The sequence below is a fragment of the Ambystoma mexicanum genome, chromosome 1p, assembly GCF_040938575.1.
Source record: "Ambystoma mexicanum isolate Mex_15411 chromosome 1p, UKY_AmexF1_1, whole genome shotgun sequence".
Lineage (NCBI taxonomy): Eukaryota > Metazoa > Chordata > Amphibia > Caudata > Ambystomatidae > Ambystoma > Ambystoma mexicanum.
Genome location: NC_090921.1, coordinates 1,321,602,802 through 1,321,619,978, shown reverse-complemented (window position 1 = coordinate 1,321,619,978; position 17,177 = coordinate 1,321,602,802). Strand labels below are relative to the sequence as shown.

The window sequence follows — 17,177 nt, the reverse complement described above, 5'->3', positions numbered from 1 at the left end:
TTATAAGATTCCGCAGCCATATTTATTATTATGCCCATCTCCTGTGGAACGAAGATTTTGTATGTTGTTGCAAAGAGTCAACTTCCGGTATTGGCAAATCAAGGCCCTCTACTTAAAGTCTGTGAGGTAAATCAATACTGCCGTAATTGTAAAATTGAAAGTATTGTAGAAATGGGTAAGCGTATCATGACAGAATGTACAACACTGAGGTCTACATATATGTGCCTATTGGGGAAATTAGCATATCAATATGATATGTTCAGAAGTAGGGTGTTTTGGCTTTACTGCCTCAACTCTAAAATTACTGCATTGCACCTGCCACTTTACAGGGTATGGTCAATATTGACTTTACTGTGTGATGTAATTATGAATTTAGTGATTGTATATTAAGGTCCCTGTTTGATTTCAATGATATTGGTAAAGAACGTTTTATGATAGTTTTTTTTATTGAGGATGTATTGGATAATTATTTATATGAGTATATTTTTACAAAGTTATTTGTATGTGAAAAGATTATTTTTAAAATGATCACATTATAAATAAATAAATACATGAATATATTTCTCCTCTGTGAAGGTCCAGTGAGCTAAAACATGACTGTAGACCCCCCTGAGTGGGCACTTTCCCATAGAACAGAATATTTGGCTGTGTTTGTTCCTGGTAGAGGGGATCGCAGAACTTTTGTCAGTATTTTATTCTGTCAAAAGTTGACTTTGGAAAAAGTGATGATTAAAAGGGGCTTCAATGGTCATTTGTTATTGGTGAAGGATTTATGTGGTATATTATTAGTTACATTGATAAAGATTTAGGGGCCACACCAAGGACAGATAGCATTCTTGATTGAGACTTTAGACTAAGTTAACAATTGGGCAGAAGGGTTAACGATCTTTGGGGGAAATGTAAAAATTATCGCAGAGGCTGCCCTTGATTGGTTTCCCATAAAACAGATCTGACTAACCAGAACGTCAAGGAGACTGTGGGATTCTCTGCAATCTTGAGGCAAAAAGACCTTCGGCCATTTACACATCCAGGGAAGAAAGGCTTCCCCTTTTACCCAAACCCCGTTGGACACTGACCAGAATTGAAGATATCCTTTTGAATTTTGGAAAGGAATACTGGGCCCAGTACCTAGGATTGTGATATACAAGTGGTTAAATGGGCTGACCATTACCTGGTGATAATGATGATAGATATATGGGACCAGCAGGTGTGAGATTAGCAGATGGCAGTGTAACAACACTTTGTTTGGCCATGATAGTTGAAGTGCAGTCCCTTTGGGATTGAAACTGTAAGTGGGGGATCTGACTAAGTACTATTTGGGATGCTTTTAAGGCTGTTACTCAAACTCTAATTATTAGGCCAGGAAGAAGAGGGAAATGCCATAGAGGCTTAACCTGCCATCCAGGGAGAATTTGTGACTGCATAAGCTGTCGAACCCTTTCGTCTTCCCGTCCCTCCACACTCTCCTCACCTGAGTCTTCAGAGTGGCCTGTGTTCCGTAGATTCCGCCGGCTCAGATAGTCCCTTTCTTTTTTAGGTAGCACTTGCCTGTCTCGGTGAGAAGCCACAGTGACTGCTGATAATACAGCCGTCCTGGGGCCCCTTTTCCGGGATCAGGCCGGACAAAGGGTAAAAAAAACCACACGTGGGAAAAAACCCTTAGGATACTTCTGGTAACGAGGTAGGTGGAGATCCAAGATTGAAATCTGTAGGACTGGAAGCAGATGCGAGGTCCGCAGGGTAGAACACGGGAGGGAAGCCCAATGCGACACCAATGAGAGGTGAAGGGAGCCTAAACAACTACCGGCCCAAGGACCTTAAAGGCATGGGGAGAAACTAAAGAAGAGAAAAACCAGCAACAGACAGAAAAAAGAGAAAACTGGAGAGCCGCGGGTAAAAAGCGGCAAAGAGGAGAGAAGAAAAAACGCCCGCCGCCGGAGCGGCGAGACGAGAAGGAAAGTGCCGAGGGATCGGCAAAGAAGAGGCTGTGAAAAGAGAGGCCGCTGCTGAAAACAAAAACGGCCAACAGGTAGAGAAGACCCGCCGCACGCCGAGGCGAGCAGAGGGCAAGACGCTGGGGGAGCGCAAGAACCAGAGCCGCTGGAGCGAGGGCCAGCAATAGGTTGAAACGCAGCGACTGCCGGGCTTGAAGGGCAGGTAAACTCCCGGCAGTGCTGTGATTGGCCACAAATCAATACTAGACACAAAGAAGGGACTATACCGCTCTACCTGCCGGTTAGCCTCCAACGTGGAAGGAGCCGCCACCCGCGGTAGCGATTGCGGATGACAGAATTACAATGTAAAGACTGGTTTAGAAAAATGCACCTCCGAAATATTGGGGTACTTGCCTATCAAGTTCAAACTCAGGATTCTTCCCATGGCCACCCTGACCAGCAGTTGGAATAGAACCCATTATATAAATCTGTGTCTTGCAATGGTAATTACTTTCCTCCCAAAACATTGGCCGTGTCTTCTTCTTTCGCCCATGTCACGACTCGCTCCCTTCGCTCCCATTCCCGCCACTTGGGGGCATGTTTTGGGGTTTATTCCCTACTGGACATTTCCTCCGAACCTAATGCTACAGTGCTGTGATGAATTGGGAGCACTAAAACCTTATTTTCCAAGTTACTTCCCTTCCGGATCCATTCCAGGTTTTTGGCTGCCAGCAAGCTACTTTACTCAAATTACTATGCTTCCCAGAATGCCTGGCTCACTGCTTCACCTCCTCCCTTGCAGGACAAGGTTGGGTGGAGGATAGGCAACACCTGTGGCTGCAGGTGCAGCAGGCGGCACACCTGAGGGGTGTGCTCGTTAAGCAGCTTTAAAAGCCTCAGTTTACTTCAGTCCAGCGCTGGTCATCGTTGCAGTGTTCCTGTTGTGACAAGTCCCTTGTTCCTTGTTCCTAGCTTTTGTGCTTAGTTTCTAGTTCCTGTTTCTTGTTCCTCCGCCCTGGATTTCGGATTCATGTGCTAATTGATTTCTGCTTTCTGAATTTCCCTTTCTGTCTTCCTCTGTCTGCAGGCAGCCTTTCTCTGTGCTTTACCCTTTGATGCAGCCCAATTTGCCTGTGTTTTCTGTTTCTTTGATGCTGTCCTTTGCTACTGAAAAACTTGATGCATTAGTCTTTCCTTTTTTAGATTTAGCTTCCTGCCTTTTCTCCTTGGATGGGTGGGAAAGGTTTCCTTTTGTGATATCATTTTCCCTGCTCCTGATCCTTACTTTCTATTGGGATCCATTCCATGTTTTCCATTTCACTTCTGCATTTATTTCCCATTTGATTATTTAGGTGTGGGGTGCTGTTGTAACTAGTCTCTGTGTGAATGCCTTTTGTTTTCCTCACTATTTCTTTTATCACAATTCCTACTTGCTCCTTGACTTAGGTCTTAGGTATTTAGTTATCCTCCACCCATTGCTGTTATAGCCTTCTGGGTCCCTGTTTGATCAACTGGATTCATGGGTTTACTGACATTCAAGTGGTCTTTCCGGTTCTCGTGAGTACGGTTTCTAAGTTCCTTATTCAGTATCATCCAGAGTGTCAGCACACAGATCCTGTCCTTGCTTGCCCTCTACGTGGGCTAAGGGCTGTCAGTATCTGTAATAGCATAGTGGGTAAGGAGTTTGCCGACTTTCCTTTCAGTCATAAGGAGGTTCTAAGTGCTTACCCCACATCCCTTTTCATATATTGGTATTTTTGTTTCACTCTATCTGCACTCCTGGGTTTTAGTATATATGAGTCGTGGTTCTTGTGTGCACGTTGTTTGATTCAAGGTTATTCACTGTGCAAATTTGTGCACATTTCCCTTGCCATATTCGATGCCTTTGTACTCACCTGATTAATCCTGACAGAATGACCAGCCCTAAATTCCCATTGAATATGGCAAGTTTAAGAAAGAAAGGCAGCAAGGCCTCTAACAAGTTTGTACAGAAAGCTTCCCCTACATTTACCTGTGACAATCAAATGACTAGTCCTGACTTAAATGAACTCCTTGTCATGAATGGGCATTTACGTGCAGAGTATTTTTCCCACAGGATGGCACATCTTACATTGCCTGATCCTAGTTCTGTCTTTTATTCTGATCCAGATTCTATGTCAGCACAAGCCTTAGCAGCAGAAAACAACACACTTTTAGACTTACTATACAAGAGTACCTCTGTTGTTGAACCCCATGATTCCAGTTGTGCTTCACCTCAGATTGAACAGTTTCATGGTACAAACATAAAGAATGGAGGGGTTCCTTGCATAATTTCTGTTTTCTACCCTCAGTCTAAAGCATACTCCTTTGCACAAGTACATACTGTAGTCCCTAATGCCAAGAGGTCTAATGTCAATAGTTTGCTTAAGGGAAACACAGACCAAGTTGGTAAGAGAAAGTATAAATCTCAGAACCTGCAAGCAGTAGATGACAATGTACAATCGCTGCACATCCAGATTGCTAGTGCAGGATCCAGCCCTGATGCCACTATGCCTCCCCCTGTGCCTACTGATAGTGATGTACAGTTAATGCAGGGCATGCTAAGAGCTAAGCTTGAGGAGTTAAGACAAGAATTCATTTCTTTACAAGAGGAGAATAAGACCTTGCACTCTTTACTGAATACACCTCAGACTTTATCCGTTGATGTTGATGAAGTGAACACTGTTCAGCCCCTGAGTGCAGAGACTTTGGTAAACCATGATATTTGTCAATATGTTAGATCTATTGGGAGTGAAAGTCTTTCTTCTAGCACAGCGCTTAATCTGGGCACAGTTTCTGACAATTGTTCTGCTGTTTGTCAGGGATTGCAGTTAGCTGAAGATTTACAAGCCACTCCTTTACCTAATATTTCCTGTGTAGCAGTTTGCCATAATTCTGAGCTTGAACACATACATGCTTCTGATTTCCAAATACAATCCACAATGGTGGCATACACAGAATCAGTCACTACTGTAGGCTTAGGTTCTGCCCTTGATCTTGCTGTTGAGACTGAAGTAGACGTTCAAGTTGATGTGGAAAACGATGCTACCTCTGTGTTCGCTCTTCCTTCTGCCAATTTGTGTCACAACGAACAGTCAGAGACAGTACAGATTTCAGATTTTGATGGGATAATTCCACAGTATACTGAACCAAAAACCTGGCAGACGATTCCTGAACTGTTGATTGTTAATCTGCCACTTTCAGAAGCTAAAACAGAGGAATGGACAATTGACGAAATCCTGATTAACAGAGACTTTACTATGGTGATTCCTCTGGTTGATATTGACTTCTACAAAGGAAGAGACTCAGTGCCATCCACTAAGGAGAGGGACTGCAGGGGTACAGCTCAGTCTTTGGTTACTGGTGCCAAGGAGTCAACTGCCCTAAAGGTGTTTTCCATTTCTGAGCCACAAATGTGTCTGTCGACTTCTGGGACTTCAGTCTGTCCTCCTACAACCATTGACTCTTCTATTATCCAGTCCACAGCTCTGCAGTCATCTTTGACACACGTGTCTTCAATCAATGAACAACTGCCATGTCTGCCATTCACTCAAGAGCCTTCATCATGTACGTGGTCAGTGCCAAAGACCTTGACAAGTTTGTCTTCAGCTAACGAGATGGCTCCAGCTTGCATGCCTTCAGCCTCAGAATTTCCTCTGGCATGCCTGTATTCGGCTACAGTGACTCATCCAGCAGATTATCCTTCAGCCATGGAGCCTCCGGTAGTACATTCTAAGTGCATGTCTTCGGTCCCAGAGCCTACTGCTAGTTTGGCTTCAGTTCATGAGAGACCTGTATCCTGCTCACCCTCGCGGCCAATATCGGAGGTGTACCTGTCTACACTGTCAGATCCTGCTGCATATTCTTCTGCTCCAGAGATTCCTCCTGAATCCCAACCATTTATTACCGATGAAGGTCCAGCCGGCCCTTTGTATGCTTCAGGGGGATCACCAGATTGCCTGCCTTTTTCACAAGACAATTCTCCCAACTGCTTGACTGTAGCATCAGAGCCTCCCGAAGATGCAACATCTGAGTCTGAAACTTCTGCCAGCTCTCACTTCAGAAACATCAAGCTGGATCATGACTCGGGAGAGCCTTACATGCGAGGCCATTGGACTTGCCTGGAGTACTACGAGAGGGAGACGGATACCATCCACCACGGCCCAGTCACCGAACAAGTAGCCGACCAGGATAGCGGGCTGGGTGGTTCGTATCTGGGGTCCGGTTCGGATCAGCCACTTGACAGCTTTTTTGTTGCCGGATCACACATGAGCCAGAGGGAAGGGACGGGCACGGCCCCCCAGCAGCAGCACCAGTTGGGTGCTAGTAGCCAAAGGAAGGGAATGACTGCTGCAGTTCAAGATGTGCCTGTTATTGCTCCTGCTGCGAGTGTGCCTGATGTACTAAGTACTGCGTCTATCACTCCTATCAGTATGCCAAACGTCCCTGCAACAAGGTGGCTACACAACTGTCACCGGGAGTGCCAGCCTCGAACAACCCATAGGACTTCCAGGCCTCCAAGGCATAAAACATATGCAGTCAAACCTTAGTCACTTTCAACCACAAGACTTTTCCCAGATGGATGACAGAAAAGGATCTGAACCTCTACCTCGGCCGCCACCTTCTTTTTCTGAACATAAACATTTCCTGAAACCTGCAGTTTCCTCACCTCCTGCGAGTCCACTCTCGGCAGAAAGGCTAACAGGGCTTCTACCATTGTCTAAGGCATGTTGCACCAGCCTGCCTCCCTCCTCAAAGACTTATAAGTGTCCACTCCCAGTGACTGAGCTTCCTGGACCTTCCAACTCTGCTTCAGGTCCTGCAAGTCCTTCATGCCTTTCTTCGAACCATGAGTCTCTTCCTCACCAGAAGCCTGCCTATGACTCTTCTAGACTGCAGCTTGATTCTATTCATTCCAGTCCATCTGCTTTTGCCCACAGGCCACCGTTTCCATCAGTGCCACCTCCAAAGACAAAGCGCTCCTATCATAGAAGGAAGATGTTTTGTGCGGGTGACGGTCGCCTGGAGACGGCCGTGGAAGGGGGTATACTGTCACGACTCGCTCCCTTCGCTCCTGTTCCCGCCACTTGGGGGCATGTTTTGGGGTTTATTCCCTACTGGACATTTCCTCCGAACCTAATGCTACAGTGCTGTGATGAATTGGGAGCGCTAAAACCTTATTTTCCAAGTTACTTCCCTTCTGGATCCATTCCAGGTTTTTGGCAGCCAGCAAGCTACTTTACTCAAATGACTATGCTTCCCAGAATGCCTGGCTCACTGCTTCACCTCCTCCCTTGCAGGACAAGGTTGGGTGGAGGATAGGCAACACCTGTGGCTGCAGGTGCAGCAGGCGGCACACCTGAGGGGTGTGCTCGTTAAGCAGCTTTAAAAGCCTCAGTTTACTTCAGTCCAGCGCTGGTCATCGTTGCAGTGTTCCTGTTGTGACTAGTCCCTTGTTCCTTGTTCCTAGCTTTTGTGCTTAGTTTCTAGTTCCTGTTTCTTGTTCCTCCGCCCTGGATTTCGGATTCATGTGCTAATTGATTTCTGCTTTCTGAATTTCCCTTTCTGTCTTCCTCTGTCTGCAGGCAGCCTTTCTCTGTGCTTTACCCTTTGATGCAGCCCAATTTGCCTGTGTTTTCTGTTTCTTTGATGCTGTCCTTTGCTACTGAAAAACTTGATGCATTAGTCTTTCCTTTTTTAGATTTAGCTTCCTGCCTTTTCTCCTTGGATGGGTGGGAAAGGTTTCCTTTTGTGATATCATTTTCCCTGCTCCTGATCCTTACTTTCTATTGGGATCCATTCCATGTTTTCCATTTCACTTCGGCATTTATTTCCCATTTGATTATTTAGGTGTGGGGTGCTGTTGTAACTAGTCTCTGTGTGAATGCCTTTTGTTTTCCTCACTATTTCTTTTATCACAATTCCTACTTGCTCCTTGACTTAGGTCTTAGGTATTTAGTTATCCTCCACCCATTGCTGTTATAGCCTTCTGGGTCCCTGTTTGATCAACTGGGTTTGTGGGTTTACTGACATTCAAGTGGTGTTTCCGGTTCTCGTGAGTACTGTTTCTAAGTTCCTTATTCAGTATCATCCAGAGTGTCAGCACACATATCCTGTCCTTGCTTGCCCTCTACGTGGGCTTAGCGCTGTCAGCATCTGTAATAGCATAGTGGGTAAGGAGTTTGCCGACTTTCCTTTCAGTCATAAGGAGGTTCTAAGTGCTTACCCCACATCCCTTTTCATATATTGGTATTTTTGTTTCACTCTATCTGCACTCCTGGGATTTAGTATATATGAGTCGTGGTTCTTGTGTGCACGTTGTTTGATTCAAGGTTATTCACTGTGCAAATTTGTGCACATTTCCCTTGCCATATTCGATGCCTTTGTACTCACCTGATTAATCCTGACAGCCCATCCTTCAATATCTGAGGTCTAGTTTGCCTAAAGCACATATGACCAACTCACTGGAGAAAATTATAGCCAGAATCTAATCCATGCAAAATCCGCAGAAATGCTTTGCTGAAGATGGTATTTGGGCTCGCAGATTTTATAGCTTGGCCTTAAAGAAGAAAAAGTGAGGGCACAGCCTAATTGCACCTTAAATTATGTACTTTAAGCTATATATTTTATTTATTGAATGTATTTACATTTATAACTGGTAATATTGGGGTGATTTAAATCTTTGCACTTTGAAATTGTCTTTGCTGAGGGTAGACAATGATGTGTATCCAACTGGACCGAGGAAGAGACAAAAAGGTATCTGTCTGGCTTAATCATAATGGGAACTCTATTTTATTTACAACCTCTATTAAATTTCTTATAACTACTGTACATGCTATCCTTAAATGTATACTCTTGATAATTGTCTTGCTATCGGTTTTTAAGAAGTACATTGTATGCTGAGCAATAGGATTGAGCTAAAAACGAATGCAACAGTGTCTCTTGTATAAAGCTGTCCTTTTTTGGGCTCAAACACTTAACGTGAGTTTAAGGCCTGCTTATAATTCACAGGGAAAGGGTCTCTTGTGGAACCAATATTGCATTAAAACATGTTCGTACTGGAAGTCTTTGAAATTATAGACAACATTGGCCACACAAGGTTGATGTGCTGAGAGAGAAGTGTAGAATTCTCATTTATCTGCAAAAACGTAACCTTATGTCTAATGAATGCAATCTTTATTGTTTAAAAAATTGAGGAGGGATTAAGAAGGCATAGGTGTTTAGCTCTTATTGATGGGATAAAATCTGTGCCAAGTGTTTTCCAGAATTGTGAGCTACCTTCTCACTCTCATTTCTATTAATCACCGAATTTCCACCACTGAAAAACAAAAAGGCACATAACAAAAATAACAAGAATTGGAAAGTGAGTGTTATGTTCTTTTTGTACCATTGTAGGGTTTTGCGACATTTTTAATGCCCCCTATCTTCGATCATGCAATTTATCATACCACCAGCTGCCGCAATGGCATTATGCAGAATAATGTACCCCAAATGTACAGTGAAACACCATCACAGTTCTGTAAGAGGTTTTGTGCCATATAGAACACCCTAGCCCATGGAAGAGGTGCTTCATGCAAGCACTGAAGTCCGAGGTCTTTTATAATAGGCAGTACATTTGCTTAATGTGGGTAGACAATTCCATATGATACCAAATGATAATGGGCATTCTGTAGGTGTTTTGGAAATGTTACAGGGATTGGGAAGTTTACTTTTGTCTTTGGATAGTGCAGCTGTCCTCTCATTAATTAACTCAGCCCTATTTCTCAGTTATATATGAATCCCTGCCTGCTAACTGAGGTTGGTTTCTTTTTTTTTTTTTTTTTTTCATCCACTGAGGTTGGTTTCTTGACATAATTCAATAAGTAAGTTGTGACATCAATTCTAGGGGACTACAAAGACATTAACTCTGAGTCCTCATGCTAGAATGATATGATGAATTTCCATTTCATTAACATGCAGTGTTTCTTCCCATCATTCTTTGCAGGAAAGCCTTTGCTGCGGCTGGTTGGCGGGATAAATCGATGTGTCGGGAGAGTAGAGGTGTACCACCAGAGGCAGTGGGGCACAGTGTGCGACGACGACTGGGACCTAAAGGACGCTCAGGTGGTATGCAGAGAACTGAAATGTGGCACTGCCCTCCGAGCATATCCGGGGGCATTTTTTGGCCTGGGGACAGGCAGAATCTGGCTATACAATGTCAACTGCAAAGGTACAGAATTATCCCTGACGGAGTGCCACCACCCTCCGTGGGGTAGGCATGACTGCCTCCACGACGAAGATGCGAGCGTGGTGTGTTCAGGTACCATCGCTTTACTTTGCAGGATGGCATGTCCGATTGTAGAGCGTCCTCCTTCCAAAAGTGGTTTTTGGGGACAATTTGGAACACCTGCTGAGGTTTTGAGGGACAAGTTTAAAATGACATGAAGGTGATTGAGAGCAGATTATAGCAGATTATAGAAATTAAGAACAGCATACTCATAATAATAATAATTTACCATTCACCATAAATATTATGGTGGGTTTGAAAAAAGCAGGAAAAACATCCTACCTGCAATGTGATAGTAGAATAGGCCATTGCAGCTAAATAAAAGCCACACATGCACAGCGCCACCTAGTAGCCATCACTGGTAGTTCACCTTCAGATCAGAGCCACACAGCTATGCATTATTAATGGTGAAAGGAGAACATGCCCTAATGCTCCAGGCTCAGGGATGTCATCCTATACCCACTGACGGTCACCAATGAGAGTGAAAATAGTATGGGGCTGGTTTTTGCATCCTTCAGAGCTGTTACTCTTGGGTCGATAGACAACAAGCTAGATGTTCAGCCAATTTACATACCTGCAGCACATCACTGTTTTGGAGGTGACCTTCCACTGATGCAAACTAGGTGGAGGTGTGCATGAGTGACTTTTTAGCTGAATTGGCATGTCCTATTAATAGTATGTTAAGCAGGACTTACCCCAGACATCAGCGCAGAGGGCAAGCCTCTTTAGGGGTAAGCTGTACCTAATGGATTTCTGCACACGTCAAGGAGAAGCAAATGTTTTACCTAAATTTGCCAAGGCCATTGGCTGAATTGGCATGTTCATTTTTACTAAGTCAACCAGATTGGTTATTGTGAGTTGTTAACTCAGAATCATCATGCAGGATTGGTGGGCTTGTATTGCTAGCCATGAACCAGCTCGTTTTATTGGATGATGCAGGTTTAGAAATTGAAATTACACAGTGTTATTGGGTGTTCAGTGACTTGTGTAAGCTCATATGTTGCCTTGGCTATATCTGTCCCTCGGAGGGCCACGAGGAAGCTCAAGTGATGATCTTTGATTGAGATGAAAGGGTAGCCACCTTTCAGATCGAATCTCCCCATTCAATCTTTCAAATGTTTAAAGTTTGAGCAAAGCTACATCTTCCATTTTGAAATGTTTGTGTAATAGCCAAGTTTGTAGGTTTTCTATAGGCTGAAATCCTTTGTGTTTTTCACACAGACAGATCTCTCTAAAAAAATGTTGGACTTTCAAAGAACTTGAATAATTGCATATTTTCAGTTCATCCAAAAACGACCTGATCCACTAGAAGCTGCTCCCACCAGAAAAATATATGTTGCAAGAGTGAGACATATAAATAAAAATAAACGTGCAGCTCATACTGCCAGGCATGGTGGGCTTTCAGAGGTGTATGCAGTAGTAGAGAATGTGGGCAAATCAGTCCCCCACATTTTCTGGAGGAGACAGGGGAGCGGAGAAAAACGAATTGGCATTCGATTAAGAATGCCTTTGAGGTCTAGAAGATGTTACTCTCTATGGTTTTCCCTTTGTTGAAATAAAAAATCATCTTGCTGGAGGCACTTGACATTCCATCGATAATGTCCGTGTCAGGATGACCAGGCATGGTGGTGATCTTGCTAGAGGTGGCTTGGACTTCGGTGCAGCAGGCAATCACTGCATCTTAGAATAAACAAGGCAAGTAGTGATTGAGTGTGAGTTACTGTTTACTAACGGCTTGTCTTTTTTCCATAAAGCTGCAACCACCTTTCCGGAAGATTTCACCCCACCTACAGAATCTCAGGACAAAGATGAAACAGAGGAAAGAGTGACTTTCCAAGCCACCGTGCCTCCCACTGGTGAGTAAAGCAAGACGAAAAGACTCGAAAGGGGCTTTGCACTTTCAAAGAACTTGAGTTATGTCATATTTCAATTTCAGACAAGATATTGCATGATCTACCAGATGCTTGTCTCCCCAGAAAAATGTATTAAGCGAGATAGGGAAATCTAACTAGAATTGAACCTGCAGCTCATACTCTGTGGTGGGCTTTAAGAAGCCTGTGCAGTAGTAGAAAAAATGTGTAGATCTGCCCCCTACTTTTTCTTGAGGAGACGGGGGAGCAGAGAAAAACGTATTGGCTAATGATCAAGAATGATTTTGAGTACTAGAAGATCTTACTCTATGTGGTTTTACCTCTGGTGAAATAAAAGCGTATTGTAATTGTGGTCAAGGATCAAAAGGAGGTGTCTGGAAGCGACACTTTGAATATGCCAGATACAAGGACAGATTTCTTTGGAAGACCCCCAAAAATGCAGCTGGCAAGATATAGTCCATGCTTTCAGAGGATAAGGATCTCATTATGAGTATGGTGTTAACAGTAGAACCATGTAGTATTTGGAATACCCCTTGTTTTAAAAAAAAACAAATGTCTAATTATAAGATAACAATTAGGCATGATCTGGCGCCTCTTCAACACTTTGCCCAGGTCAGGGCCTTTGGCCATGCCTGAGGCTGTGGCCACTTTAAACAGGTCATAGACGTCAGTGATTCTCGAGGCCCTGCCAAGTCACCTGATGGATACATGGGCCACTGGCTATGACAGTGGCCTTTTCGACCCGGGTATGGGCTTTAGCCATGTCACAGGTGCTGCCAATCCAACCAAAGTGGTCACTTTCCCAGGCCACAGTCTTAGTGGGAATTTTGTATCAATTGCCTATCGATGGGATTCTGTCCTTGGCCAGTAAACATTGTTCTCAGGAAATGACGTTCAGGCATGCCCTTGTCTCGCCAACACCACTGAGCCTGGGCAGGACTAATGCCACTTTGCCCCAGTTTTAATGACCAGTAGGGACTTTTCTCAGAGCATAGCCCCCACCAAGCCATCTGAAATATCTACTGGCCATGAATTCCAGCAATGACCAGTATTTGTATTTGTTTAATATTTACATCGCGCACCAAACCCAGAGGTAACTGGGCGCTTGAAAGCTTAGGGTTACACACATAAGAAGGCAGACAAATTGCATACATAAGCAGAAAGGCAAATTACAGTCAGGTGTGAAGACAATAAATGGGTCCCTGGTTGAACGTGGGTCGGATAACAGGAGAAGAGGTGCAGTCAACTGGTAAAACAGCAGATGAAGAGCGACAACGTGCCTATTCAATGAACAGACAACAAATTTATGTTGTCTTAGTGATGAGGCATGTTGCTCAGCCAATTTTTATATGCTGGCTTTAAAGGAGAGGAAGGAAGGTTCCTGTCTAAGAGGGATGGGGATGGAGTTCCATCATTTGGCAGCTTGGACAGGGAAGCTAGCTCCTCCGGCAGTTTTGAGATTGAACTTTGGTACCACCAGGCTATGGGAGAGAGAAGATCTGGTGGTACATGTAGGTTTGTGTTTACAAATTTTGTCTGCCAAGTATTTCGGGGCTGAGTTTGTGAGACATTTGTGCGTGATGGCCAAGGTGCGTAGTGTGATTCTGTCACGGATGGGCAGCCAATTGGCGTTGTGTCTGTGAGTGGAAATGTGACAGGATCTGGGTAGACTGAGTGCAACTCTCAGTGAGTTATTCTGGAGTGCCTGGAGCCTATTTAGATTTTGTTCAGAGGAACCAAGGAATAGTGTATTGCAGTAGTCAAGTTTAGATAAAGTGAGTGCTCTAGCTAGCGTTAGACAGCTGCTTGTGGATAGATAAGATTTACAACTGTAGATCAGTTTGTTAGTGTAGGCCATGGAGGAGGCCACACTGCTGACCTGTTTTCTAAGAGATAGAGTTGAGTCAAGGTAGACCCCCAATGTTTTTATCTCTTTGGACACATTGATTTTGTTACCGTCAATGCCGAAAGAAGTGTATCTGGTGTCTAGTTTGTTCAGGCGTGCCTGAGTGCCCACGATCATTAACTCGGTCTTGTCGTCATTGAGGCACAGACTGTTGGTGGCCATCCATGCTTGCATTTCGCTGTAGATGTTGTTTAGCAATTTGGAATCATGGTCGTAACAGCCAGTAAGGGGGATGAGGACTTGGGTGTCATCTGCATAGTTGGTGTAGATGGCACCCAAGTTGTCCAGACGGTCAAAGAGTAGCTTCGTAAATATATTGTATAATGTGGGCGACACACAGGATCCCTGAGGGACACCACAAAGTATCAGTGCTGAATCTGCTGAAGCCGAAGGGGAAAAGACTCTTGTGGTCCGGTTTGATAAGAAGGATTTAATCCAGTCGGATGCATTGGTGTAGACTGCTGCTGCTGTTTTAAGGTGCTTAGTAAGAATTAGGTGGTCGACGAGGTCGAAGGCAGCAGAATGGTTTAGAAGTAAGAGGACTGCTAGCTTACTTTTATCCTTCGCCTCATCTATTTGGATCTTTAGATCTAGAAGGGCCTTCTCAGTTCCATGTCTGGGTCTGAAGCCTGTTTGTCTGAGTCTGAGGAGTTTGTTTTCCTCTAGGCGCTTCTGGATTTGCAGATAGGCCACGCGGTCCAGGATTTTTTAGAAGGAACGGGACGGTAGTGATGGTCCTCTAGTTAGTGGGGACATTAGGGTCAAGGTTGTTTTTTTTTAGTAAAGGCATAACCCACGCTTCCTTGAGGTTGTTGGGCACCTGATTGGATGAGAATGAGGAGTTTATCAAAGAGGTGATGAGAGGGGCTAGGTGTATAGCTGCCTCTTTGATGATGGTGGCTGGGCAAATATCTCCCTGGCAGAGGGATGGTTTTAGACTCTTTATGATGTTTTCAACTTCCTTTGGAGTCACTTGAGAGAAGGTGAAGGGAGTGCAGGGATTTGGGGTTTTTAGTGGGTGAGGGGTGGAGTGAGAATCAAGAGTAAGGCTTGCCTTTTTGGCTTTGATCTTATTTTGGAGTAGAGTGATTTTATCTGCAAGGGCTTTCTGGATTTTTGTACACCATTCTGTGTTTTTGATGCAGTCTTGTCAAGGCGGTGCAGGGGATTCGAGCTCTTTAAAGATACTGAAGAGTTCCTTAGTGCTGGATTTGGCATTATGGATTCTGAAATTATAAGTTTCTTTTTTAGCAGAAAGGATAGCTGCTTTGTAAATAGCGAAGGCTGATGTAAATGCAGTTTTATTGTTGATGGTAGGTGATTTGCGCCAGGTGGATTCAGCACATCTTTTAAGGTTTCTGAGGCTTTTCAATTTGGGGGAGAACCATTTATTAAGGTGGGCCAAGGGTTTGGCATTCCTGAGTTTCAAAGGGGCAATGGAATCTAATGCCCATTTAAGAGTGTTGTTGTAAAGGTCTACCAAGTTAGTAAAGGTCGAGCTTGTTGAATTTAGTCTCGTTAAGGATGTCGCTAATGAGGGGTTGGAGGCTGTCTATGGTGACGTTACGACAGTTTCTAGAGCATGAGGGGGGTGCTAATGCTGCTTTAATGGGAGGTGGACATGGGATGGAGAATAGGATGAGATGATGATCTGACCAAGCTATGGGTTCATTTTGGGTAATGACACCCAGCTCAACGTTCTGCCTTTGGAGTGGGTAGGTGTTGTGATTTTGTGTGTAAATCCCAAGTTAGAGATAGTGTTGTCCACTGCTAAGGCAAGATGGTTGTTAGGGTCATGAAGGCAAAGATTCAGATCTATGAGGAGGATAGTTTGGGATCCACGTTTGGTGTGAGTGGAGAGGAGGTTTAGGATGTCGTCCTCAAAGGAGGGAGAGGGGCCGGGGGGCCGATAGACGAGTTGCAAGAGTATAGTTTGGGTGGGAGAGAGAGTGAGTTTCACTGATAGGAGCTCAGCGGAGGGGAAGCTGGAGGTGGGAGTAGCTCTGAGGGCCAGGTGGGTTTTGGCAATGAAGGCCACTCCACCGCCTTTGCCTGACATTCTGTCGGCTCTGATAATGGTATATCCTTCTGGTAGGGCTAGGGAGAGTGCTGGACCTGCTGCATGGTGTAGCCAAGTTTCTGTAACAGCCAGGAAATCTAGGCTATTTGAGATGATAAGATCCTCGATCTCTGAGGCATGGGGATGAGGGATCGAGCATTGATAAGGGCTCCTTTGATATTTGAAGCTGTTGGAGTGATATTGTTAAGTGTGGGCATAAGGTTCCGGGGGATAGGACAAGCTGTGTTTTTGCTAGTATCATGTTTGAGGTTTTTTGAGTTAGAGGTGCTTTTGTGTTTTGGGAAACGAGAGCCTAGTCTCTGGTTTCTGGTGTGGGCTGAAAGAGGGATGAGTGGTGTGGGTGGTGTAGTGAAGCGCAGTAACCATTCGAGAGGGCTGAGTGGGTCAATGGTTGCTGTGATTGGGGGTACTGTGCTGGATGGTCTATGATTGAGAGTGGGTAGAAGGGGAGGTAGAGAGTAAGAAGGAGTGACTGTCTGAACTAAGGGAAGGAGTGAGGCCAAGGCCAGTGTAGCTCTGTGGAAAGAGGACATGGTGGTAAGACAAATAAACAGGCTTAGGATGGTTAGGAGGTTGGGAAAGATGACACCGTAGGAAAAATAACAACAGTAGTTTGATTCAGGAGTCGAAACTGTGGGCAAGATGTCAGTGGTAGACTGATTCAGTGCGCAGTGCAATGGGCACAGTATAAGCAAGAACCAATAGGCAAACTATCAGCAATAGGCTTTATTCAATAGGCAGTGCAATGGGCACAGTATAAGCAAGAACCAATAGGCAAACTATCAGCAATAGGCAGAAACAGATGACACTTCAGTGGGCAATATGACAACAATAGCCCTCAGAACAGGTAACAAGATGGCTGGCTGGGCTAAATGTGACTGGTGATGGCAGTATCTATTGCAGGCACATTCAACAAATAAGCTATACCGATAGTTAATGCAGGGATTAGTTGGGTCATAGAAAGTCAATGAAGAGGAGCTCATAATTTCAGCGGCATAGAAGGTGATAACAGGAAAACCTGTGGGTGGGTATCAGCAGCAAAAGGGTGTCCTGAACGGTGAAAATATAGCATGGTAGGGTCAGGAAGAATGGATAACTTAAT

The 17,177-nt window shown here is 44.4% G+C and overlaps 1 protein-coding gene across 4 annotated transcripts in view; it reads left to right on the top strand.

Moving 5' to 3' along the window:
* LOC138453575 (scavenger receptor cysteine-rich type 1 protein M130-like) overlaps nucleotides 1-17,177 on the top strand; it is a 500,179-nt gene that overhangs the window by 49,343 nt on the left and 433,659 nt on the right. For all 4 annotated transcript variants that reach the window (XM_069606566.1, XM_069606582.1, XM_069606572.1 and 1 more), the window contains exons 3-4: nucleotides 9,937-10,251; nucleotides 11,973-12,074. In XM_069606566.1, the coding sequence (XP_069462667.1) occupies nucleotides 9,937-10,251; nucleotides 11,973-12,074 (417 nt within the window). The remainder of the gene's footprint in view (nucleotides 1-9,936; nucleotides 10,252-11,972; nucleotides 12,075-17,177) is intronic.